The sequence below is a fragment of the Cervus canadensis genome, chromosome 31 (genome assembly GCF_019320065.1).
Source record: "Cervus canadensis isolate Bull #8, Minnesota chromosome 31, ASM1932006v1, whole genome shotgun sequence".
NCBI classification, from domain to species: Eukaryota; Metazoa; Chordata; class Mammalia; order Artiodactyla; family Cervidae; genus Cervus; species Cervus canadensis.
The window spans coordinates 37,844,926-37,872,043 of NC_057416.1; the positions used below are offsets into that span (position 1 = coordinate 37,844,926).

The window sequence follows — 27,118 nt, forward strand, 5'->3', positions numbered from 1 at the left end:
GCGTGAACGCAGCAGCAAAGACTGACAGCAGTTCAGTGCAGTCGCTCAGTCGTGTCTGACTCTTTGCGACCCCATGAACCGCAGCACGCCAGGCCTCCCTGTCCATCACCAGCTCCCGGAGTTTACCCAAACTCATGTCCATTGAGTCGGTGACACCATCCAACCACCTCATCCTCTGTTGTCCCCTTCTCCTCCTGCCCTCAATCTTTCCCAGCACCAGGGTCTTTTCAAATGAGTCAGCTCTTCGCATGAAGTGGCCAAAGTATTGTAGCTTCAGCTTCAGCATCAGTCCTTCCAGTGAATATTTGGACTGATTTCCATTTGATCCATTTCAGCCAGTCTATGTCTTTTGGTTGGAGCATTTAGTTTACAAGACCCACTTCAAATATAGGAAAATGTATTCCATGCAAATAGAAATCAAAAGAAAGCTGAAAGAGCAATACTCATATCAGACAAACAGACTTTCTTTTTGCAAATTTATCTATTTGGCTGCTTTAGGTGTTAGTTGAAGCAGCCGGTTCAGTAGTTGTGGCCGGCAGGCTCAGCTGCTCTGCAGCAATGTGGGATCTTAGTTCCCCAACCAGGGATCGAACCCATGTCCCCCACATTGCAAGGCGGATTCTTAACCACTGGACTGCCAGGGAAATCCAACAAATAGACTTTAAAGTATAAACTTATAAGAGACAAAAAGAGACACTACATCATGATCACAAGGATCAACAAAATAATATAACTGCAAATATATATCCACCACGGGAGCACATCAATATATAACGCAAATACTAAGAGCCATAAAAGGGAAAACCAACAGTAACACAGTAATACTGGGGACTTTAACACCTCAGTTTCATCAATGGACAGATCATCTAACACCAAAATCAATAACAAAACACAGGTTTTAAATGACACTATTCATAGAGCATTTAATCCAGAATCAGCAAATACACATTCTTTTCAAGTGTACAAGGAACATTCTCCAGAACAGATCACATGCTGGGCCACAAAGCAAATCTATGCAAATTCAAGAAAACTGAAAGCATATCAAGCATCTTCTCTGACCACAACTCTATGAGATCAGAAATCAACTACAAGGAAAAAACTGTAAAAAACAAAAACCTGGAGGCTAAGCAACATGTTACTAAACAACGGACTGCTAAAGAAATCAAAGAAGAAACCAACAAATTTCTAGAGATGAGTGAAAATGAAAACATCACAACCCAAAAAACCTAGGGGATGCAACAGAAACAGTTCTAAGAGGGAAGTTTATAGCAATACAAACCTACCTCAAGAAACAAACAAAATAAGACCCCTCAAACAACCTAATCTTATACCTAGAACAGTTAGAGAAAGAACAACAAAAACCCAAGGCTAGAAAAACATCATAGAGCAAAGCAGAAAAAATAGAAATGAACAAAAAAAAACAGCAAAGGTCAATGAAGCCAAAAGCCATTTCTTTGAGACAAAGAACCATAAGAGATCATCACAAGCAGCTACACACTGATAAAATTGACAACCCAGAGGAAACCGACAAACTCCAAGAAGAAAGGAAGACAGAAGGAAGCAGGAAGGAACAGAAAATACGAACAGACCAACCAATCAGACGCCCTGAAACTGAAACTGTGATTTAAAAACTTCCGACAAACAAGTCTTGGACCAGATGGCTTCACAGGCAAATTCTATCAAATGTTAAGAGGAAAGTTAACCCCTCCCCTTCTGAAACTTAAAGTTTCAGAGGAGAGAACACTGCCCAACTCACTCTACAAGGCTACCATCACCTTGATACCAAAGCCAGGTATGGTATCACAGAAAAGGAAAATTACAGGCTGATATTCCTGGTGAACACAAGATACAAAAATCCTCGACAAAATGCCAGCAAACCGAATCCAACAATACTTTTAAAGGATCATATGCCATGGCAAGTGGGATTTATCATAGAGATGTAAGGATTTTTCAGTATCTGCAAATCAATGTGATCACATTAACAGCCTGAAGAATAAAAACCATATGATCATCTCAATAGATGCAGAGAAAGCTTTTGACAAAATGCAACCCCATTTATGATCAAAAACTCTACAGAAAATGGACACAGAATTTTCTTCAACATAATAAAGACCATATACAACAAACGCATAACTATCATCATACTCAATGGTGAAGAGCTGAAAGCCCCTCCACTACGATTGAGAACAAGAGAAGGAGGTCTACTCTTGCCACTTCTATTCAGCATTTATGGAAGGTCTAGCCATGGCAATCAGAGAAGAAAAATAAAAGGAATCCACACTGGAAAAGAAGCTAACCTGTGTCACTGTTCGCAGATGACGTGACACTATAAATAAAAAATCCTACGGTGGCTACCAGAAACCTAGTGCTCATCAATACATGCAGTGAGGTGTGTGTACAAAAGAGATACACAGAAATCTCTTGCATATTTACACACTAATAATGAAAGATCAGAAAGAGAAATTAGGGAAACAATCCCATTTAGCACTGCAACAAAAATAATAAAATACCTAGGAATAAACCTAGTATCTAAAGAGGCCAAAGACCCATATCCTGAAAAGTGTAAGATGCTGATAAACAAAACTGATGATGATACATGGATAGAAAGACATACCACATGCTTGGATTGGAAGAATCAAAATTGTCAAAATGAAACATACTATTCAAGGCAATCCACAGATTCAATACAATCCCTATTAAATTACTAATAGTATTTTTTCACAGAACTAGGATAAAAAAAAAATCCCTAACAATCTGTACAGAAACACACAAAACCCAGAAGCCAAAGCAATGTTGAACAAGAAGAATGGGGCAGGAAGAATCAGGCCCGTCTTCAGACCACACGACAGAGCTACAGTCATCAAAAGCAGCATCTTCTGGCACAAGACAGAAATAAAGATCAATGGAACAGAATACAAAGCCCAGAAATAAACCATGCCCCATCATCAATCCATCATGAAAGGAGACACAGTGTTGGAAAAAGAGTCTCTTCAACAAATGGTGCAGAGAAACCTGAACAGCTACATGCAAAAAAAAAGAAAGAAATCAGATCATTCCTTAACACCATACACAAAAATTAGTTCAAAATGGATTAGAGCCCTAAATCTGAGACTGGACACTTGAATCTCCTAGAGGAAAACACAGACAGAGCACTCTCTGATATAAAAATTGCAACAGTATCTTTTTTGGATCCATCTCCCAGAATAATGGAAATAAAAATGAAAACAAACAAATAGCACCTACTCAAAAGCTTCTGCACAGCAAAGGAAACAATCACCAAAATGAAAAGACAACCCACAGACTGGGAGAAAATGTTTGCAAATGATGTGACTGACAAGGGAATAATCTCCCAAATTTAGCAACAGTTCAGGATGGTTAACAGCATCAAAACAAACAACCCACTCAACAAAGGGGCAGAAGACCTAAACATTTATCCAAAGAAGAAGCACAGATGGCAAACAGGCACACGGAAAGATGTTTGACATTGCTATTAGAAAAATTCAAATTAAAACTACAATGAGATATTAGTATCACCTCACACCAGCCGGAATGGCTCTCATCAAAAAAATCCACAAACAATAAATGCTGGGGAGGGTGCAGAGAGAAGGGAACCCTCCTCCACTGTTGGTGGGAATGTAAACTGGTGCACCCACTCCGGAGAACAGTGTGGAGGTTCTTTAAGAAACTAAAAACAGACCTGCCATATGATCTAGCAACCCCATTCCTAAGCGTATATCCAGAGAAAACCAAAACTCGAAAAGATACATGCACCCTTATGTTCAAGGCAGCATTGTAACAGCCAAGACGTGGAAGCAACCTGTGTCCGCTGATGGATGGATAAGGATGTGGTATGTGTTTACAATGGGATACTGTTCAGCCACTTTAAAAAATGAAACAATGCCATTTGCAGGAACATGGATGGACCTACAGATGGTCACACTGAGTTAAATGAGTCAGAGGAAGAAAAATGCCACAGGGTCTCAGTTAAAAGTCCAATCTGAACAATGATGCAAAAGAACTTATTTACAGAACAGGACCAGACTCACAGACTGTGGGGGGAAAGCCTTAGTTTCCATGGGGGAAAGCAGAAGAGAGCGATGGATGAGGAGTCTGGGTGAACATGTGCATACTACTATGTATAATCAACAAGGATCTACTGTGGAGCAGGGAACTCCGCTCAGGGTTCTGCAATAACACACACTGGGAAGAGTGTGAGGAAAGAGCAGAGACGCATGAACACGTGTATAAGCGAATCACTGCACCGTACACCTCAAACAAACAACACTGCAAGTCAACTGCTGTCGCTCAGCCGCGTCTCTGCGGCCCCTGGACGGCAGACCCCAGGCTCCTCTCCTGGCGCGGCTCAGACTCACGTCCATTCAGTCGGTGATGCCATCCAACCATCTATGCTCCATGATAAAAGATTTTTTAAAATCTAACTATGTTTTAGTTAACCCAAGAGATCCAACATACTGTGTTAACAAGTTATCAACTGAAAGAATCATAAAGGAAATACTTCATGTTACTAAGCGCTAAGTCTGAAACCAAGCTTCCCCTACAATCGCAGCTCTCAGACCGCGGCCTCCATGCCGTCCTGGGAGCACAGCTCGAGACAGCGGCGTGGCCCCTGTGCACACACACAGACACGGTGGGCTTACAGACGACGGTGCTGCTGAGGAGGGCCTGAAGGCTAAAGGGAAGGAGCGCACGAAGTGCGGGGGCTGAGCCAGGGTTTCCAGCAAGGACGGCCTCCGTTCTCCCAACAGCCTCACCGCGGAGGAGTCACTGAGGACGCGAGTAAGAGCATCGCCTGGAGACGGGGCTGCCGTCCAGCGGGTGCAGTCAGCGACGGGGCCACAACAGCACAGAGCGCTGCTCCTCGTCTCCCCAGGCCCGCGGGCGGAGGCCTTTCTTACAGGGACCCGGGGACGGACAGGGAGCCGCTCCCCTCGGGAGCCCGTCTCCCCCGAGTCCCGGGCAGGTCCCCTGGACGCTCCTCCCTGGACGGTCCCCCGAGCCCCAAAGGGCGCTGGGCGTCACAGGGGTGTCCCCGCCGCGGGGAGACGGCGGGGGCACGGGGGCCTCGGACCGTCCGCCCACCCCAGCGCGACCTCCGCGGCCCGACCCGCGGGAGACACGTGCGCCGTGCTGGTGGCCGGGGCAGCACCGGGGCAGCCCGGGAGCTCCCAGGATCCCCTTTCCAGGGACCGAGCGCTGCCCGCCCCGGGGGTGTCCGTCTGTCCTTCCGCCCGCAGCGCTCCCGGCTTCCGCAGGGCCTCCTCTCAACAGTCAGCCGGCCGCGCCCTTACTCGAGAGACGCCCTCTGACGCGGCGGTTTTCAGGATCTGGGTCTTTGCCACAAGTCTTGGACAGGAGCTGTGCCAAGGGCCTCATGAGTATCCCCGTCTGCCTGCCTCCTCCACCCCTGCTAGAGCTTACCCCCGCCTACCGCACCCCAACACCAGGCCGCACCCGAGAAGCCAGCAGAGCGCGATGGAAAACGGCCTGGGTTGGGCCCAGAGCTTGTAGCCGCCTGCAGGCCTCGGCCCGCTCCCTCGTGGCCGCTGGCCGAGCCCCCCGGGCTGTTCCACCCTCTGCCCAGGACCGGGTGACCTCATGCCTGCCCTACATGTGGGTAAACTGAGGTCAGGAGAGGTCACGGAAAGCAGCTCCCGTCCCTCCTGACTCCACGGAGAAGGGCTGACGCGTGGGTCCCAGGAGGGAGTGGCTGGGCTCTGCGTCAGCGCCAGGTGCCCCCCGCTCCCCCCCGCCCCGTCCCGGGGGCTCCCCTCATGCCCTCCTGCCCCGAGGGCGGCGGGTGCAGGGATCACAATTGTCACCCGGCACCCAGACAGAAGGGAGACCCGGGAGCCCGAAGCCTGGAGGTGCCAGGCCCACGGGCGGCGTGGGGTCAGGACCCCAGTCCCGGGGCCGCCTGGCTGCAGCTCAGCCTTGCTTCGAGGAGGGGCCCCACGTGACCCAGGGGCCCGCGGGGCTCTGTCCTTGGGACCACATCTGAACGCCCCCCGCTCGCGCCCGGGAGCCTCAGACCTGCACTGCCACGAGGAGCGCCCCGCCCACCACACCCAGAAGACAGCCGGTCCCTGCGGCGCTCTGCATCAGGCAAGCTGAGCTTTACCAACTACAGGCGTGGGCACAAGACAGGCAGCCCGGCTCAGACGTTTCATTGTCCTGAACGTTTCTAGGCTCATCCAAGACCCTCTGATTTCATGAGACGGTATGACACACTCAGGATCCCTGGCACCTGCAGGTTTCAGACTAACTGTTCTCACTCCTGAGATCCAACTTCCCTAGGAAGACACACACACACGCGTGTACCGCACGACTGACGGGTCCGAGTCCTCCCTCCTCCTCAGGAGAAGGAGAGTGTGTCTAATTACAGTAACTGGATTTGCTTGGCAGAACTGTTTATACCCGGAGCTAGGAAAGGTGTAACACAAAGAATAATCGATGATTTTAAACACCTCGAAAGCTCACGTCACTCTCCCTGCGTCCAACTTCCTCCAGAGATCCTGCACCCCCCACACCAGGTGGGACACACCCCTGCCACCTCCACAGCTTCCCTGCCCGAGGGCACCAGCCTGGCCAGCGCTGGGCAGAGGACGGGCATGACGGGCCCTCACGCCTCCAGGGCCCAGAAGCCACGGTGTGGGGCTGCGGGCTGCTTCCCAGGCCACCCAGAGGGGCCCCCACCCCAGGGGGAGTAGGTGGTGCTGCCCGGCTCCGGGGGGCGCCCCTGGCCATCAGGCAGTGGACCCAGAGCCCCGGGTGTGTCCCCAGAGGCACCCTGGCCCCTCCTCCCCACCCACCCCAACAGCGGGCGTGGAGCCCACCTACCAGGATGTCGAGGCAGGCGGCCTTCAGCAGGGTGATCTGGTCTGCGATGGTCAGGCCGGTGAAACCTGGCAGGCGTTTGGCAAACTCTACGATCTTAATAATGCACTTGGTGGCCAGTTCACTGAATTTGTCCCAGAGGCCCAGGTCCAACCGGACTCGATGGTCAGCGCTGGAATTCTACAGGGAGAGAAAATGTGGTCAGGGCTAGTTGTGGGAAGCCCAGTGGAAGGCAGGGGACCGAACACCGCTCCTACTGAACCTGCGGACAATTCCGTCTTCACCAGGGAGCCTTGGGGCTCGGCAGGGGGTGGGGGGGGGCGTGCATTGTTGGTAGTTGACATTTTAGCTTAGATTCATCTTTTTTAAATGATCAGAATCTTATCCTCCAGACCAGTGGATAACCGAGTAGTGGAGAAGCTCTCTTTAGCAATTACTCCCGCCAACGAATGAAGGGATGGGAGGCGGCGTCATCGCTTTGTAACCTGATGAACCAATGGCTCCACTCGACCCGGGAAAGCCAGGATGGCCACAGGCAGAGGGCCCTTCCTGGGGACACCGAGATGCCACATCCAGTCTCGCCAGACCACACCAGGGTTTTATAGTTCAGTCCAAGTTGATCTGCGTTTGGCTTCTATCACCCGCAACAGGAAGATGTCTAACTGATGTCGAGTTACGGGTTAAGATGGACTAGGGTTGAGAGTTTCACATTCCGCTCGTAGAGAGGTGTCAGGACCCAGGGAAGGGGTCCCACCCCAAGGCCCCCAAAACCTCCTGCCTGGACCTTCCTCATTCCACCCTGGCCTCCTCACAGTGAGTTCTTTAACCAAAGGCATGTGGGCATCGTTTTAAAGCCTAAGTCACAGCGAGTTACGGTGCTGCTAACATGTCCCATCTCACTGAGGTTAGAAGGCCAAGTCCTCCCCGTGGCCTGCAAGGCCATCCAGCTGACTTGCCTCCCCCAGATCCCTTCCGTCCCTGGGCAGACGCACAGCGGGGCCGGCCCCAGGCTCTCTGCAGGGCCGCCCCTCCTGCTGGCCTGCCCTGCCCCTGGGTGAACCCCTCGCCCCCAAGTCTGGCACGCCTGGGCTCCCCCAGCCGCTCCGTGACAACCCCTGCAGGGGCCGCCTGTGCTCCAGGCCTGTGCTCCCAGCCCTCGCCCTGACACACCACCCTGTCCCCAGGGGCCACGCCCTCAGCAGGGGCGCTCAGACTTCTGCTGAGTACATCGCTGAGTGAGGAGCTTCCCAAAGCCGACGCAAGGATGAGGCTGGCCAGGGAATGGGGGACCTGGCAGGGAGAGACAAGGTCGAGGCTGGGGCTTGGGCCCGGACACCCTGGGACACAGCTGAGCCCAGAGCGCTGGAGGCTCGGCTCACCGAGTCTGTACACGGAGCTCTGCTTGTGAAGGTGGTTGGAGCTGCAAGGGAGCCCTGCGTGAGGGCCGCTCGGAGCTCCGACGCAGGCAGAGGCTGCGGTCCCGCTCACCGTCCCAGCCGTCCCCGCGGATCTGGCGCACACGGGCAGCGGGAGGCCTCCGCGACCTTCCGGCGGCGCGCCCGGCGCTCTGTCTGGCCGTGGGGAGGTGACACGGGGGTGCGCGTGAGCAGGCGAGGCCCCTCACGACAGAGGGTCCGTCCCCGCCGCGCCAGCTCGGGGCGGAGCGCAGACCTCCTCGGCCTCGCAGGAGGGACGCGGCCAGGCGCCTGCAAAGAGCGCAGAGCCATCCTAACGGCACGCGAGTCTCACTCACCACGACGCAGACCGAAGCGACGAGGCGGCTGACAAAACACAACCACCAGGTGTGTCCCTACTGGGGTGCTGGGCCCACAGCCTGAGGTCTGAACCCGGCCGTCAGTGCGAGCTCGGCCAGCTCGGGCACTGATGGAGGCGGCTGGGGGGCACCGGGGAGGGAGGGTGGGGGGACGGGCTCAGAGAAGCAGAGCCCCCCGCCCCCCAGGGCAGGACCCAGCCCGCCCCGCGAGGGCCGAATGCGCCCCCCAGGCCTCTGGAGCAGCGGCCCAGCCCAGCCCCACCCGACACGCAGGGAAACGGCCACTGCGGTCGCGCAAGGCGCCCCCTCCCCGCCGCCCGGCTCTCCGCTGCTCTGACTGGAGTTACTTCCAGAACAAGGCCCGGCCGCGGAGGTGGGGTCGCGGGGACGTCACGCCCGTCTGCAGAAACTCTGAAAGGGAACACGGAGCTGAGGGTCCCGGGGGCAGCGAGGGCCTCAGGGAGCCCAGCGTCTCAGCCCCGAGAAGCCAAGGCCCTCTTGAGTTTCATCTGAAGCATGTTCCCGGCATCCACGGTCACGTTTCCAGCAGAGATGCTGCCTCCGGACTGGCCCCTCCTCGGGGCTTCCCAAGAGCCAGGCCCCTTCTCAGCGCTGGACACGCACTCCGTCCAACTCCCAGGACCGCTCACCTGGCGGGTGGATCACCGCCCTCCTGCAGACCTAAGGCCCAGCGAAGTGAGCTGCAGTCTGCCCGGCCCGCCCCTCGGGGCACCACAGAGCCTGGACTTTGTCTCTGGAAGCCTGTCTCCTGGTTGGAAACCCCGGAGACTGGAAGATGCCGGGCCTGGCCATGGCAAGGGCGTGACACGCTGCACCTCCCTGTGGCCCAGAGACTCAGCGAAGAAGCAGTTGGGCACGTCCGTCCACAGGAGGACGGGGTACAGAGATCCCAACACACACACAGCGTGGTCCTCAGACCTGGGCGCTTCCGACAGGCCTGCCACTCCAGGGGCGGGGGAGGTTCCCCCAAGACGTCTGGCGAGAAGCAAGGGAGATGGGGCAGGATCTCCCTGAAGGCGAGGTTTCAGGGGTGCTCCTGGACCCCCCTTCTAAGATGCCTGGGCCGGGACAGGAGCTTGCAGGCGCCCTTCTGGCCGGCCGGGTGGTCTCAGCAATCAGGGGCCCTGCTGGAGGGCAGGGCGTGGGCCTGGGGCACCAGCTGCAGGAAGGAGTGAGACCACTGCTCCTCCCAGGGATCCGGGGTGCTCTGCAATCCACGCGCGCTCCTTTCCAAGTGGACTAAGGGCTCCTCGTGGCCCCACAGTGCCACTCCCCACACCCCCGAGCCCCAGGAGGGCAGCCTGCATGCCCAGGCTGGGCCCGCACCTCCAGGAGATCACCTCTGTCCCGCCCCGTGGAGCCAGGCCCGGGTGAGGCCGCACAGGTCCAGGGGGGGAGCCCTGCCCACCTCGCCTGTGTGTTGGAAAGGCGGGTCCGTGTCCCTCTTTAACCTCCTTGGCAGCCCCACGAGGCAGCCCCCGTCCCAAGTCCCGAAACACAGATGAGTGGCAGGGCTCCAAGGTCACGGAGCTCCCAAGCAGCCCGGGCAAGGCTTGAATCTGGGCCTCAGAGGCCCTCAGACCTGGACGCCACGGCGGTGCTCAGTAAGGAAGCAGAGCCAACGTCCCGGCGCTGGGCTGCTTCCTCTTTGGAGGGTGGGTCATCCACCGCCTGCGCCCACAAGGACTCCTTCCTTGCCTTGTTTTTGGGGGAGGCGTCAGAGGTCTCCCCAAGGAACCCAGCACTGAGCCTGCAGCTGAGCGCCTGCCCAGGCCTGGGCGTGGAGGGTGGGGGCCAGGCCCCTGCCCTCCCCTCCCACAGCCTCCTGGGCCCTGACTAGGGTCCCAAAGTGAAAGTCGCTCAGTCGTGTCCGACTCTTTGCGACCCCATGGACTACAGAGTCCATGGGATTCTCCAGGCCAGAATACTGGAGTGGGGAGCCTTTCCCTTCTCCAGGGGATCTTCCCAACCCAGGGATCGAACCCAGGTCTCCCACATTGCAGGCGGATTCTTCACCAGCTGAGCCACAGGGATGCCCGACTAGGGTCCCAAATCAACCCTAATTAGGGAAGAGAAGGAGCCACTCTTTCGAGGATCTGGAGATGGGCAGCTAGCTGCCTTTTTAACTCCTCTCCACCTACTTCTGCCACAGGCGTCTGATGAGGGTGCCAGCCTGGCAAAGGTGCATGAAGTTCCCTCGCAGTGGGAGCCGTGGCCTGTAGGAAACCTTTTTATAAAAAGAGCTCATCCCAGAACCAAGAGCCTTCAAAGAATGTATCATGCCTGCTGTTACTTATTTACTTCTGAATTTTACTTATTTACTTTCAGAAAGGACTGGAAGTTGCTTACAATAAAAAAAAAACAGCTAGACCCCGAGCTCTGGAGCAGCTTCTGCAAGGAGTCAGGAGATGGGACTTAACAGCCACACTCCCCACTAGATCCAAAGAGGCACGGAAAGGGGTGCTGGAGGCTCTTGGGGAGCCCCTGTCTGGGGCTGAGAGCAGACCCTGAAACTAGGAATTGAACACAAGCTGCTCCTTTGAGCAGAAATTCTGGGAAGCATAGGGGAGGCGAGGGCAGTGGGAGGGGGTTCCACCTTGTCGGGGAGCTGGTCATTCTCTGCCATCGGGTGGGGGTTGCTCCCAGGAGTGTCCATTACCCCCAGCCCCCCGTGTGTACCACGCTCACCCTGCAGCTGCACAAAGCCTTGAGGCGGGCGGTGGGCCTGCTGTGTGAGCCCCCCGGCCTGGAAGCAGGTGGATCAGACCTCAGGTCCAAAGAGAATCCCAAAGAAGAGGCTCCCCAGGAGGAGGGAGGTGGGGAAGGGCCCAGAGAGGCCCACCCGAGTCCTGGTGTGCCAACCACAGACGGGACCGTCCTGAGGCGAGGTCTGGTCCCAGGCCACGTGCTCTAGAAAGGCAAGTGCCATCCGTACTTGTGTTTGCCTTGACCTCCAGACCAGAGTGCCGCCACTTTATCTGATGACCAGGTGAGTCAGGGTCTGCAAGACGGACGAGGCCACCCTAAGACATCCCTGCCAGCAGAAGAGGGCTGGGGCCCCGACCAGACAACAAGTGACCCCTCAACTGTCTCTCACTGCTTGGCCTGGCTCAGAAGCTTCCACCTCCAGGAAGCTCTCCCTGCCGTGACTGTTCTCTTTTACTCTGTCTTCTGGAGTGAAAGGTCTAATTTATTCCTGGTTAACAGCCCCTCCTCCCACAGAGATGCCCAGGGGCTCTTGCCTCCATCCTGCCTCACCGCCCACCCTCCTGAGGTGCAGGGCACCGTCTGGGGTTAAAAGAGCTGCCTTGGAGTCAGACTGCCCGTGTCGAAGGCCACTTGGTATCTATGGGACGCGGGGAAAGTGACTTACTCCTCTGAGACATGGGGGCCTTGTGCCGGCCTCAAGGAGGCCTTGGAAGGAACCAAAGAAATCACAAGGTGAGAGACTCGATGTGGCCCTCGGCACGAACTAAATGCTCAGTGAGCATCGGCTGTAGTAACGATGACAGTAACCGTAACAAAGATCCCTCATCACAAACTAGACTTCTCTCCACTGCTTACAGACTGAAACCCAAAACCGAGGCAGAGAGAAGTCAAGTAACGAGCACACAGTCCCACCGCTGCTTGGTGGTTAAGCAGGATTTAAACCACATACACCTGGCGCCTGGTTCCTGATTCAGAGCATCACCCAGGTCTCTGGCTCTGCTTCCCCTCCCGGGCTGACCTCAAAGCTCCCAACGTTGCCCATCCCGCATGTGCCCTGGGTCGGACCCCGAGCTCAAGGGGGACTGGCATACTAGGTCAGTAGCCAGGCCAGGTCAGCACCTTCACAGATGGGCCAGCATCTCTTCTCCCTGACACCAGGGCATGGGGTGCCGGGCCCAGAATGTCATCCTGGGTCTTGCTACTCGAAGTGCATTTGTGGCCTTTGCTACTCAAGAGTGTGGTGTGCAGACCAGCGGCACCTGAGAGCCACACCCGCTGAATTAGAACCTGCACTTTAAGGGCTGGTGCTCTGTAAGCTGGCCAAGGGGGAAGCAGGCTCTCGGTTCCCCGTCGTCAGCAGGTCCGCCAGGGGACCTGTGTCCAAGTCCAGGGCCAGCTCTTCCGAAGCTGGTGCCACTGACCACACAGCCTGCAGGCGACTCACTCACTCTTTTTCTGGCATCATCATCGCCTCTTATCTCTATGACCTTTCATGCAGTTCTTTTTCCAGCACATCAGTCATCAAATCAGCAAAACTGCAACATTTGGAATTTTTACAAAAGAACCTGCATCTTAGGTGGGCAGCGTGAACTTAAGAACCCAGACCGACATTCGAGTTACACTCACTCATTCTTGAGAGCCTATCACCTGCTACTCACTAGAAACACATTTACACGTCAGTGAACACGACACGCACAAACATCAGTTTGAAAAATCCAAACACCTGACGCCATCCGCCCCCCCCCCCCCCCCCCCCGGGCACATCCAGAGCAGCCAACACAGGCCTCCTGCCCCATCTCCCCGCCTCCCCCTTCTCTTCATTTCTGACCCAGCGAGCCAATGCCCGGGAAGGAGGGGGTAGCGGAGGGCCTCGCGGGGCGGCCCCCCTATGCTTTCCCAGGGCCCCTTCACCCTTGTCCTTCGGAGGCCTCGCTCCCCCCCCTCCCTCCCCGGGCGGGCTCTCCCAGATGGAAAGCCCTGCGCTCCCAGCGGCCGTCTGTCGAGACCACTGAGACCGCCGAGACTGCAGAAACCTGCCTAGTACCCCCTCGACCCCTCCGCCCAGGAAAAAGTCCCTGGGAACACGGGCCTCGTCTCCGTTACCCGGTCCCGGAGCCGCGCACGGGTCCCACCTGTGCGTTGTGACTGTGAGGGAGGAAGCGCCCACTCGACGCAACCGCAGCTGAAACCCCCAGACTGGACGGTGGTGAAGAGCCCCCTTACCGAGCTGGGTCCTTCCCGCCCAGGGTCGGCGGGCGGGCGGGTGCACGTGCCTCCGCGTCGGTGCTAGTGCACCTGCACGGCAGGGCGAGGGCGCATGCGTGCATGAGCATATGCAGGAGTCTGTGCGTGCGTGCGGGCGTGCGTGCGTGCGTCTGTGCGTGCGTGCGTGCGGCGCGGCGTGGGCGGGGCCTCTCACCGTGGTATACTTGCCCAGCTGGCAGAGCGAGGGGAAGGTTTCCTGGTGAGCCTTGCGGATCTTCTCAGTGAGGTCGTCCAGCTCGGCCGTCATCTCGTAGCTCTCCGGGCACTCCTGCTTCGAAGGCTCCTTCTTCTTCTTGTTCCTGTCATTCCTGACCGCTGCGGACGAGAGAGCAGACAGACAGAGCAGGGTCACCAGAGGCCGGGCTGTGCCGCCGCGGGGCCGGGGAAGGCGGTCGGCACAGCACAGCGTCCCCGGTAAACGAGCGGCGGCCGGCGGAGAGTGGCCCGCCGGTTCCTGAGGAGAGCTCAGCTCACCCACAGGGCCGACGGCCTGTTTGTTTGGACGGAACCTCCCGTGTGCACTGGTTTCTCGAAGACTTTTTCCGGGCACGCTCCCCCCAGTTCCAGAGGCGGTGGCCCGAGGGGCGCGCCAAGAAAACCCCTCTTGCCTGGGACACACATCCCGGAATGGAGCCAGGGATTCCTAGCTAGGACTTTTGGGGCACTTTTTTTGCTTTTCAGTTTTCTGAATTAACTGGCAGTTTTGGAGAGACTCATCCTCAAGAGGATGGGATTTGGGGTTCTTGTCCCTTCATGTGTTCCTGCTTCGTTAACTTTATGTGTTAATTACATAGTCATTTTTTGTTAAGTTTTAAAAAGTAATAATCCATGTGTCAGGAGCCCTCGGCCTGGGAAACTGTCCGTTCATTCATCCCTTACCTGCCCTGCAGCCCTTGTCCCCACGCCTTGTCTGGCAGCGGATCTCATGCAGCAGAGCCTTGGCCTCTGCTCTGAGTGGTATCCCTACAGCAGAGCCTCTCTGACGGCTCAGAGCCGAGGGTCACTCAGAGCTCTGGCGAAGGTCTCCTGGGGAAGAAAACTGGGACCCAGGGAGGCAGACAGGGGAAACTAGACCATGCTACTCCCACCATGCTGCCGAGGGACCCAGGGGTGCCAGGCTGGACACCACCTGCTGGGTCTGCTGCCACCCTGACCTGGGAGTCTGTGCTGCAGATGACCCAGGGCATAATCTGATCCTTCCTAAGAGGATTCAGCCTGGCCCTCCTTGAAAACCGCCAGGCGATCTGACAGCCAGCAGCTCCCCAGGTCGAGGTCTACACCATGAGGACCCCAAAGCTGCCTGGGAGCTGAGGGCAGAGTGAAAGCAAGGCATCAGCATAGGGAGAGGAGAAAAGGTGGAAGGAAAAACATGGGAAGGGCGGCGGGGAGATAACGAAAAAGGGAGGCGGATACTGAGAACCTCAGATCTGTAAGAGCACCTCATGCCTGCAGTCAGGGGGGTACTTCTGAGTGCCTTCAGATCCTACTGGGAGCCCTGTCCACAGTATGTCACTTGATCCCCTTGCCAGGTAGGCAGTTTTAAACCCATTTTACAGATGAAGAAACAGCCTCAGTGAGTCTAAGGTATGTGCCCATGACTACACAGCTGGAAAGTCCCTTCCTCTCTACTTGCTTGTTCCTAACAAAATACAAACATTTGAAAAAACTTCTCCAGGCGATTTTCTTTTCAAGGACTCTGAAATGTCACTGTTCTTTGGCCCAGAATGTTTCCAGGTCTAGGACAAGTAAGTAAAGACAGTTGGGGTATCTAAGCCTCACTGGAAGGCAGATCATGCGTGTGCCCAGACCACTCCCACAGGTGGCAGATACAGGGGAGGACTGTGTGGTTTAAAGCCGGGAGAGTGCAAAAGTGAAAAACCAATTCCTTTTAAAATTGCATCCAAAACAAAAACAAAAACACAAAACCCTTAGGAATAAACCTGACCAAGCTGACAAAAGACTTACGTGCTAAGAACTATAAAACATTAATAAAGGAAATGGAAGATGATTCAAAGAAATGGAAAGATATCCCATGCTCTTGGATCAGAAGAATTAATATTGTTAAAATGGCTATGCTATACTACCCAAAGCAATCCAGAGACTTAATGTGATCCCCATCAAGTTACCCATGACATTTTTCATAGAATAAGAACAAATAATCCTAAAATTTATATGGAACCATGGAAGACCCAGAATTGCCAAAGCAATCCTGAGGAAGAAGAACAAAGCAGGAGGCATAGCCCTCCCAGACTTCAGACAGTACTACAAAGCTGGAGTAATCAAAATGGCATGGTATTGGCACAGAAAGAGACATAGATCATCAGAACAGAAGAGCTAGCACAGAAATAAACACACTCACCTAAACATCACTTACTCTTCAACAAAGAAGGCAAGAATATACAATGGGGAAAAGACAATCTCTTTTGCAACTCATGCTGGCAAAGATTAGACAGCTGCGTGTAAATCAGTGAAGTAGAACACATCCTCACACCACACACAAAACGAGACTCAACACGACTTAAGGCTTAAATGTAAGACATGACACCATAAAGCCAGGGGAGAACACAGCAAAACATTCTCTGACATAAATCACACCTGCGTTTCCTTAGGTCCATCTCCCAAGGCAATAGAAATAAAAGCAAACATAAATGGGATTTAATCAAACTTATAATCTTTTATACAGCAAAGGAAACCATAAACCAAATGAAAAGACAATCTATGGACTGGGAGAAAATATTTGCAAATGATATGATCAACCGACAAGGGCTTAATTTCCAAAATATACGTGCATCTCATATAACTCAGTAAAAAAAAGGCCAATCAAAAAATGGGTAGAAGACCTAAATAGACATTTCTTCAAAGAAGAAATACAAATGGCCAACAGGAACAATGAAAAAATGCTCAACACCGCTAATTATTAGAGAAAACTACAATGAGGTACCTCCTCACACTGGTTAGAATGTCCATTGTTTAAAAGTCTACAAATAACAAATGTTGGAGAGGTGTGGATAAAAGGAAACCCTGCTACACTGTTGGTGGGAAAAAAGACTGGTGTAGCCATGATGAAAAACAGCATGGAGTTTCTTCAAAAAACTAAAACCAGAATTGCCAAATGATCTAGCAATCCCACTCCTGGGCATATATCTGAAGAAAACTCTACTTCAAAAAGATGAATGCACTCCTATGTTCATTGTTTGTTGTTTTAATCGCTAAGTTGTGTCCGACTCTTTTGAGACTCCATGGGCTTGTAGTCTGCCAGGCTCCTCAGTCCATGGGATTTCCCAGGCAAGAATACTGGAGTGGATTGCCATTTCCTTCTTCCCTACCCAGGATCAACCCCACATCTCCTGCATTGGCAGGTGGATTCTTTACCTCTGAGACACCTGGGAAGCCCTATGTTCATAGCAGCACTATTTACAATAGCCAAGACATGGGCTTCCCTTGTGGCTCAGCTGGTAAAGAATCCTCCTGCAATGTGGGAGACCTGGGTTTGATCCCTGGGTCGGGAAGATCCCCTGGAGAAGGGAAAGGCTACCCACTCTAGTATTCTGGCCTAGAGAATTCCATGCACTGTATTGTCCGTGGGGTCTCAGAGTTGGACACAACTGAGTGACTTTCACTTTTCAAGACATGGAAGCAACCTGAATGACCATCAGCAGGTGAATGGATAAAGATGTGGTACACACATACAATGGATTACTGCTCAGCCATAAAAAGGAACAAAACTGGGTCACTTGTAGAGATGTGGATGGACCAAGAGATTATCATACTAAGTGAAGTAAGTCAGGCAGAGAAAGACAAACACCATATGATATCACTTACATGTGAAATCTAACATATGACACAAGTGAACTTACCTATGCAGCAGAAACGGACCCAAAGACACAGAGAATGGATCTGTGGTTGCCAAGGGGGAAAGGAGGTGGGAGAGGGAAGGATCGGGAGTTTGGGGTTAGTAGATGCAAACTATAAGATACAGGATGGATAAACGCAAGGTCTTACTGTATAGCACAGGGAACGCTATTCAACATCCTATGATAAAGTATATGGAAAAGAATACGAAAAAGAATGCGTATAGATGTACATGTATGTATACCCAAATCACCGTGCTGTATAGCAGAAATTACCACCACATTATAAATTAACTATACTTCCATAAATTAGAGTAGGGAGAAAGCAGAGAAAAGAGTCAACACAGGGGAGCCAAGTGGGCACCTGGGTTTGAGGGGGAGGCCGTGGCCTGAAGTCCTATGTGAACACGGGGCTCTGCGGGCAGGTTGTCGGCAGGGGCCCCCCGCCCCCTCCTGGCCCTGCTGAGAACCCTCTCCTCCAGCTAATGCGAAAGTCCTATCTCAGCAAGATGGTCTTCTGAAACAGAACAGTTTGGCACGAGAAAAACAGTCTGGTAGGTCCTCAAAAAAACACATCCAGCAACTCTACTGCTTGGTGGACATCCCAGAGAACAGAAAATACATGTCTGTGCAAACCTACACCCAAATATTCACGGCAGCGTGATTCCTAACAGCCCAGAAGTGGAAATGACCCACCTGCCCATCCATTGATGAATGGATAAATAAAACTGGTCTGTCTATACAGGGGAATATTAATGGTCACAAAAAGGGACAGAATTCAGATACATGTGACAACACAGATGAACGTTGGCAACATGATGCTCAGTGAAAGAAGCGAACCTTTTCTGTTCCTGTGGTTCTATTCCTATGAGATGTTCAGAGTAAGCTAATCCATACAAAGCCAGTTGGTGGTTGCCAAAGGCTGGGGTGAGGGTGGGGGGAATGGGAAGTGACTGCAGTTGGGCCCAGGGTTTCTTCTGGGGAGATGAAGATACTCCAGAATTAAGCAGTGGTAATGGCTGTGTATGCCAAAGAATGCTCAAACTACCGCACAATTGCACTCATCTCACACGCTAGCAAAGTAATGCTCAAAATTCTCCAAGCCAGGCTTCAACAGTATATAAACTGTGAACTTCTAGAAGTTCAAGCTGGATTTAGAAAAGGCAGAGGAACCAGAGATCAAGTTGCCAACATCTGCTGGATCATCGAAAAGGCAAGAGAGTTCCAGAAAAACATCTACTTTTGCTTTATTGACTATGCCAAAGCCTTTGTGTGGATGACAACAGACTGTGGAAAATTCTTAAAGAGATGGAAATACCAGACCATCTTACCTGCCTCCTGAGAAGTCTGTATACAGGTCAAGAAGCAACAGTTAGAACTGGACATGGAACAACGACTGGTTTCAAATAGGAAAAGGAGTACGTCAAGGCTGTATATTGTCACCCTGCTTATTTAACTTATATGCAGAGTACATCATGCGAAATGCATGACTGGATGAAGCACAAGCTGGAAATAAGATTGCTGGGAGAAATATCAATAACCTCAGATATGCAGATGACACCACCCTTATGGCAGAAAGTGAAAGTGAAGAAGAGCTAAACAGCCTCTTGATGAAAGTGAAAGAGGAGAGTGAAAAAGCTGGGTTAAAATTCAACATTCAGAAAACCAAGATCATGGCATCTGGTCCCACCTCTTCATGGCAAATAGATGGGGAAACAATGGAAGCAGTGAGAGACTTTTTTTTTGTTTTTTGGCTCCAAAATCACTGCAGATGGTGAATCTGCAGCCATGAAATTAAAAGACACTTGCTCCTTGGAAGAAAAGCTATGGCCAACATATACAGCATATTAAAAAGCAGAGACATTACTTTACCAACAAAGGTCTGTCTAGTCAAACCTATGGTTTTTCCAGCAGTCGTGTACGGATGTGAGAGTTGGACTATAAAGAAAGCTAAGCGCCGAAGAATTGATGCTTTTGAACTGTGGTGTTGAAGAAGACTCTTGAGCATCCCTTGGACTGCAAGGAGATCCAACCAGTCCATCCTAAAGGAAATCAGTCCTGAATATTCATTGGAAGGACTGATGCTGAAGCTGAAACTCCAATCCTTTGGCCACCTGATGTGAAGAACTGACTCACTGGAAAAGACCCTGATGCTGGGAAAGATTGAAGAGGCAGGAGGAGAAGGGAACGTACAGAGGATGAGATGGTTGGATGGCATCACCATGAGTCTGAGTAAGCTTCAGGAGTTGGTGATGGACAGGGAGGCCTGGCGGGCTGCAGTCCATGGGGTCGCAAAGAGTCGGACACGACTGAGCGACTGGACTGACCTGAACGGCTGTGCAACCATGTGTGAGTGTATTACAGATCCCTGGACTGTATACTTTACAGCAGGGGTCCCCAACCTCCACAATCTAATGCCTGATGATCTGAGGTGAAGTTGATGTAATCATAATATAATAAAGGGCACAATACACGTAACACGCTTGAATCATCCCCAAACCATCCCAGCCAGCTCTGGTCCATGAAAAAATTGTCTTCCACAAAACCAGTCCCTGGTGCCAGAAAGGCTGGAGACCACTGCTTTAAAATGATTAGTATTATGTGAATTATATCTTAAAACAACAAGAGCCAACCACAAAAGCCCAAAGCCCCGTGGGAGGGCACAGTCACCCCAGCTCGCGGGCCTGCGCTGGCCACGACGGCACCTGGACCGCCTGACTTAGCCACAGCAGCAACATTGCTCACTGACGCTTGGCGAGGCCCGGACCCAGCCTCAAGGGACTCAGTAAATTCCACAGCGAACCGGGGTGGTGGGCGTTCTGATTCCGGGTCTACAGGCTAGAAACTGGAGGCCCCGGGTCACCCTGTATGCAAGTCATCAGGATGTGAGTGGAACAGACGGAAAAGTAAAGAGGGGCCACGTGCACTGCCCACAGCCCGTCCCCAGTAGGCCCAGGCACCAACCACCGCCTGTTCACCCGTGGCCCCCGGAACATGAAGCCCAGAGGGGCAGTCACAGCACTGGAGGGTCGCCTGGGGGGAGGGGGCCAGCACTGAGCGCTTGAGCAGAGGTGAGGCGGGAAGGGGACCCGTGAGGTGGGCAGGCAGGCGGCACTGCTCATTTCGAGGCCAGGGCTCCACCTGCTGTGCTTGGGGTCCAGGCCGGGGCGCTCTCAGTGGCTGTCTGGTGGCCAAGGGACCACGACTCCACCTCTGTTCCCTTCCAGATGGCTCGTGCCCTCCCCACACACACTCCCCCCGTATCTCCATCACCAGAGGACGCCTGGGTCACTCAGACTCCTCTGCAGCTGCACCATGCGGCCCCGCGCCTGCTGACAACGCCCTGATTACAGAGAGGCTCCTACGCTGATGGACGTGTTTCCTAAACATTGGCTCCAGCAGCTCATTCTGCTCAATGGTTCCGGAGTGCTGTGGAACGCAGACGTGGTGTCTGGGCCAGGCGTGCGGATGGCTGCCAAAACCACCAGCAGCGGGGGACAAGGCGGTGCAGAGCCGGGGGCGCTGGCTCCGTCCCCCCTCGGGGCTCACGGAGGCGGTGGTGGCTGGGCTGTAGCAGAAGCTCTCTCCGCACCGAGCACTGGTGAGGTCTGGGGTGCTGCAGGGCCCGGGGTCTGACCGTGTCCCCTCCTGGAGTGGCTGGCCCCTCCCAGAGCCTCTCTCCTCAGTGGTTGCTGGGCGGGAAGGGCGGGTCCCCTAGTCACACAGGCAGAAGGACGGAAGCCCTTCCGTGTGGACACGGGGGGACCTGAGCACCCTGGGCCTGTCGGCAGCATCACGGGTCGGTGGCTATAAGTGGCAGTCAGGCTTTTGAAGAAGCCGGTGGGTCGGGCACTGTGTGAGCAGGTGGACCATTGCTTTGTCCAATCATTCATTCATTCACTAAATATTCTGCAAGTACCCACTCTGTGCCATCTGCTGGGAAGCCATACAAAGCCTCCTGCTTCCACGGCACTCGTGGAGGGAGACACAGGGTCACTTGGTAACAGTGACAGAGACAGGACTATTGGCATCACTTATTACATGTACTGTCACTCGAGCTAGAGAGTTATTATAAGACTCGAATGTTAGTACAACTTCCACAGCAGCTATGGGGCACTCGCAGAAGCCCTCTGTTCTTTTAGATCACTCAGTTCTCACACCCACCTGACGGGAAAGCATCATCATCGTGCCCATTTTGCAGATGAGAAAACGGAGGCACAGAAATGTAAATAACCTGTCTGTCCTGTAACTGATGTAGAGGGGGTTTGGAATTCAGAAATCCCGGCTCCAGGGCCCCCAGCCGCATGTGTCACACTCACACACGATGCTATGACGTGAGTGTCATGAAGGAGGCTGCAGGAGCACCAAGTGTGTTATCGGGGTGTGTGTGCATGCGCGTGCGTGCGTCTGCATGTGTGTAGGGGGTGGGGTGTGCGTGTGTGTAGGGGCGGTTGGGGCCCTGAGTGTGTTACTGATTGTGTGTGTGTGTGTAGGGGGTGGGGTATGTGTGGGGGGAGAGTGGGGTGTGTGTGTGTGTAGGGGCGGTTGGGGCCCTGAGTGTGTTACTGATTGTGTGTGTGTGTAGGGGGGCAGTGTTTGTATGCGTGTGTAGGGGTGGTTGGAGCACTGAGTGTGTTACTGGTGTGTGTCTGTGTGTGTGTAGGGGGTGGGGTATGTGTGTGTGTTACTGGTGTGTGTATGTGTGTGTCTGTGTGTCTGTAGGGGGTGGGGTATGTGTGTGTGTTACTGGTGTGTGTGTGTGTGGTATGTGTGTGTGTGTGTAGGGGCGGTTGGGGCCCTGAGTGTGTTACTGATTGTGTGTGTGCATGTGTGTAGGGGCGGTTGGGGCCCTGAGTGTGTTACTGATTTTGTGTGTGTGTGTGTGTGTGTAGGGGCGGCTGGGGAGGAGGTCCGGGATCAGGCACTGATGCTGGAGAAAGGGGAGGAGGAGCGGGGGGAAGGCCGGGCTGGTGGGGAGGCCCACGAGTCTCTGCCCTCCAGGTCTGGGGTGGGGGCTCAGCCCTGCAGGAAGCCTGCGCCGTGTGACGTTTGGTCTCTTCTTTCACTCCCACTGCACTGGCTGGCACATGCGTCAGCCCTGTGATGTGCCAGGGAACAGGCACCTGCATCCGTCAGAGGGCGGGGGGCGGGCCCCTACCGTTCCCTCTGGCTCAGCGCCTCCATCCCGTGGTGGGGGGACAGGTGGTCTCCCGCACGGCCCCCCGGCTGTGACCTCTGGAAGGCAAGGGCCGGCGTTTACCTGTGTGTGTCTGCAGGGCTCGATGCCCCCTGCGGTCCATGGTGAAGGCTGAGCGTGGGGTGGATGTGGGCTGTCGGCTGTCAGGACCCAATGGCAGCGCACAGAGCCCGCCTGAGCCTCCTTCTTCCCCAAATTCAAGGTCTCACCCTCGCCTCCGGGCACGCAGAGAAGTCACGGCCACCCTCGGCCCCAACCGTGCGGCTGATGGAGCAGCGGACGTGCAGAGGGTTGCCAGCGTGATTTACACACCTGGCAGAGCCTGGCCCCTTGTGGCAAAACGCTTCTTGGACGAAAGGCGCTCCATAAAATATCAAGTATTCTCCTTGTGAGGGCTAAGTGCCACAAATCAGATTTGGTGGCATAAAAGTAACATATTTATGATCCACTATCATATTGCAAATGAAATGAACGTAATAAAAGTGTCACTTATACAAATACCTCTGATGTACGGATCTCAACCTATGAATATGAAAACAGACACCCCAGCACTTTTATTTGAATGTCTAATCATGAAAATAAATGAAGTCATGTTCATTTCAATGTGTGCACTTGTGCATGTATCTGGAATATTGATTCCTAGGCACACAATAAAAATGTAATCCAGGAAACACGCAAAAGGGAAGAGATTTCACTTGGACTCGGGAGGAGATGAAACAACACATCCCTACAAATTCTTTCACATCAAAAATAAAATAGGAAAGGAAAATACTATCAACAGTGTTTCTGTCCATTAAAATTCTCTAGATTCAGTCTAGCGAAGGAGGCATAATGGTCTGTTTAGTCTTGTTTGAATATTAAAGTCTGGAGTCCCTTTATCCCGACTTTTCACCTCCTTAACTAACTGCACGAATAATGAGCCTCAGCCGGTGATGATAGCCGTCTGGTGGCCATGAGCAGGGGAGGGTCTGTAAGTAACATACCGCTATACTTGAAAGAAAACCACAAAAACATAGTTTCATCTTAGTTTAAAAACCATTTGCTGAACTAATTATACAGATGAACTACTCATGGACCTGAAGGCAGGTGGATCTGTAACTAACAGGAAATACTGGGAAATACTTCCCCATGGTTTCAGGATTTGGGATTCTTTCTCAAGCAATTAACAGAGCAGATCCCGCTGTGACCTTGGGTGGGGTTGGGGTGAGGGGAGCACACAGCCCCAGAGTCAGGACCCCCTGGGCGGTGGGAACTGTGCCTTTCTCCCAATATTGCAGTCTCCACGGAGGCACACGTAGAAATTGGAACAGATACACAGAGAAAGGAGGTTAGTGGATGAGGCTGCAGCTACATTTTCTCCACCGCGAACACTGCCCTTTGGGCCAGTCTGAGGACAGGACACCCGTGAGCGTCTGTTGAATGAATACAGCCCTGGCGGCTTCCCTGGTGGCTCAGTGGTAAGGAGCTCAGGCCTGACATGTGCTTAATTGAATCCGACTCTTCGCGATCCGAAGGACTGTAGCCCACCAGGCTCCTCTGCCCATGGGATTTTCCAGGCAAAGAAGACTGGAGTGGATTGCCATTTCCTTCTCCAGGGGATCTTCCCCACCCAGGGATTGAACTTGCCTCTCTTGCATCTCCTGCCTCGGCAGGTGGATTCTTTATCAGCTGAACCACCAGGAACCTACGTGTCAATTCAGGAGACACGGGTTCAATCCCTGGGCTGGGAAGATCCCACGTGCTTGGGAGCAACTAAACCTGTGTGTGCAGCGCCACTACTGGGCCTGCGCTCTGGAGCCTGTGCTCCGCAACGAGAGAAGGTTCACACCGCAACGAGGGAGGAGCCCCGCTCACCGCCAGCGAGAGAAAGCCCGCCCAGCAATGAAGACCCCGCGCAGCCAGAGGTTACAACAACAAAAAATATAGCCCTGTGCTTGGACCTCGCTTTGGGGGTTTTGAAACGGAGGTCAAAACTGCATCCTCCAGGGGCCATTCCAGTGAGCCACGAGGCAGCATCTGAGGGCGTTGCGGGCCCTGCACAAGGGCAAAGCCTTAGGAACGGCCGGCGCACATGGTGACCGCGCACGGAGCATACTTAAAATTTTTGGAGAATATTAAATATGCAGGTCTTGGTGGGGAGGGAGAATAGTCTGGACATAGCATTCTGAGAGTTTAACTGGGATCTACCAGCCTAGCTCAGCTTCTTCAAGTTATCCCAAGGACTTATAGAAAATCCTCAAATAGCAGAATAACAGAAGGTCCAAATACTTCTGTTAAAGTGGTACCTTCTACTAATAAAACTTTCCAAGCGATTTTAAACACACTTTCCCTTTCCCTGGCTCTTTCAGCCATGCAGCGGTAACCTCTTAAGGGAGCCGGGCTCCTCCCGTCTCATACCACCCCCCAAGCCCTTTCCCGCCTGGGCGGGCAGGCGGGCGGGCAGGCGGGTGCAGTCGCCTGTCTCTCCGGCGGGCCCCGCGCGGTGGGTACCCTGGCACGGCAGGAGATTGGAGCTTACTGGCTCTGCTGGAAGGGACAAACCCTTTCCTCTGGAGAAGAATCTTGGATGAACTATAGCAAATACCCTACATTTAACTCCGGAGACAAACCCTCTTGCCTGACGCAGGAAAGACAGGGCTTGGGCAGAAGCAGAGAAAGTGCAGGCGGCCTCTGGGGGGCGCCACCGGGGCCCTCCTCTGACCCGGCCTCTGGCAGCAAAGGCCCGGCCAGCCAGGGTGGCTCTCCAAACCCCGTCCACTGGAGGCGCTGTTTTCCTGAGCGCCATCCAGCATCATCAGGGCTGAGATGAAGGATTTTACTGATGCTATTAAATTGGATGCTAGGACAGCTCTGTTGGCGCAGCGGATGAGAATTCGCCTGCCAGTGCAGGAGCCACAGGTTCAGTCTCTGGTCGGGGAAGATTCCACATGCCGCAGAACAACTAAGTCCCTGCGCGACAACTACTGAGTTCATGCCCCACAACTACCGAAGCCCATGCCCTTAGGACTGGTGCTTTGCAACAAGGGGAGAGCCGCCGCGCTGAGAAGCCGGAGTACTCCAACGAGAGAGTAGTCCCCACTTGCTGCAGCTAGAGGAAAAACCCACACGGCAGTGAAGACCCAGCCTGGCCAAAAATAAATAAGGAAAGATAATTATATTTTAAAAATGGGATGCTAAAAAAATGGACATTGAAGACACTGTGCCCGGCCATCTGCCTTTAAATCAGGAGTAAACTCACACCCACTGCACGATCAACACCCCTCATCTGTTAAAACCTCCAGTTTAGAAAAGGACCGTTCAGCCTCTGCTTCCATGAGCCAGTTTCAGGGGCAGGACCTGCCTTGCTATGTAAGTGGAGGTTAGCTCTGCTGAGTTCAGACTGCCCTCGTCTGTCTGAAAGGCTGCTCAGTGGGTTTTTCTGACTCGGTAAAACTGCAGGGAGTTTGAGAGTCAGGAATCCAGAGTCTTAAAATAAGGACCGTGTATCCAGAGTGACAGGACTGAACAGAAGTCCTGGTACTTCTCTTTAGAATTTTTTTTTTTCCCACGAGAAGACTTTGTTTAAAGCAGTATCTAATGCTCTGGGGTGGGGTGGGGTCTCCAAATAACAAGAAGAAATTTCCCAGCACATTGTTGCAGATAAGCCTGTATCCTGCTCTGTGTCCTATACATTCTTCACAGCAAGTTACAGGCTGTCAAATATGAAACAACACTCTCCATCAAGATTTGTATGGAAATAGAAAAGACCCCAAATAGCCAAAGCAATCTTGAGAAAGAAGAATGAAGCTGGAAGAGTCAACCTTCCTGACCTCAGTCTACACTAGAAAGTTACAGTAATCAAGATGCTATGGTACTGGCACAAAAATAGGAATATACATCGATGGAACAGGGCGGAAAGTCCAGAGGTAAACCCACAAACCTGTGGTCACTTATTCTATGACAAAGGAGGTAAGACTATACAATGCAGAGAAGAAAGTCTCTTCAATAAGTGTTGCCAGGAAAACTGGACAGCTACATACAAGAGAGTGAAACTAGAACACTCCCTAACACCGTACATAAAAATAAACTCAAAATGGATTAAAGACCTAAATGTACGGCCACACACTGTAAAATTCTTAGAGGAAAACATAGAACACCGTATGACATAAATCACAGCAGGATCTTTTCTGATGCACCTCCTACAATATGAAAATAAAAACAAAAATCAACAAATGGGATCTAATTAAACTTAAAAGCTTTTTTACAGGAAAGTAAACCATAAACAAAAATACAATCCTCAGAACAGGAAAAGCATTTGCAAATGAAGCAATCAGCAAGGGATTAATCTCCAAAAGAGACAAACAGCTGAGGCAGCTCCATATCAGAAAACACAACTGAATCCAAAAAATGGGCAGAAGACCTAAATAGACATTTCTTCAAAGAAAACAAGATGGCCAAAAGGTACAT

At 52.9% G+C, this 27,118-nt stretch overlaps 1 protein-coding gene across 2 annotated transcripts in view; it reads right to left on the reverse strand.

Annotated features, from left to right (window-relative positions):
- RARB (retinoic acid receptor beta) overlaps window positions 1-27,118 on the reverse strand; it is a 444,609-nt gene that overhangs the window by 14,160 nt on the left and 403,331 nt on the right. For both annotated transcript variants that reach the window (XM_043454580.1, XM_043454581.1), the window contains exons 4-5: window positions 13,779-13,939; window positions 6,859-7,035 (exon numbers count right to left, since the gene is read on the reverse strand). In XM_043454580.1, the coding sequence (XP_043310515.1) occupies window positions 6,859-7,035; window positions 13,779-13,939 (338 nt within the window). The remainder of the gene's footprint in view (window positions 1-6,858; window positions 7,036-13,778; window positions 13,940-27,118) is intronic.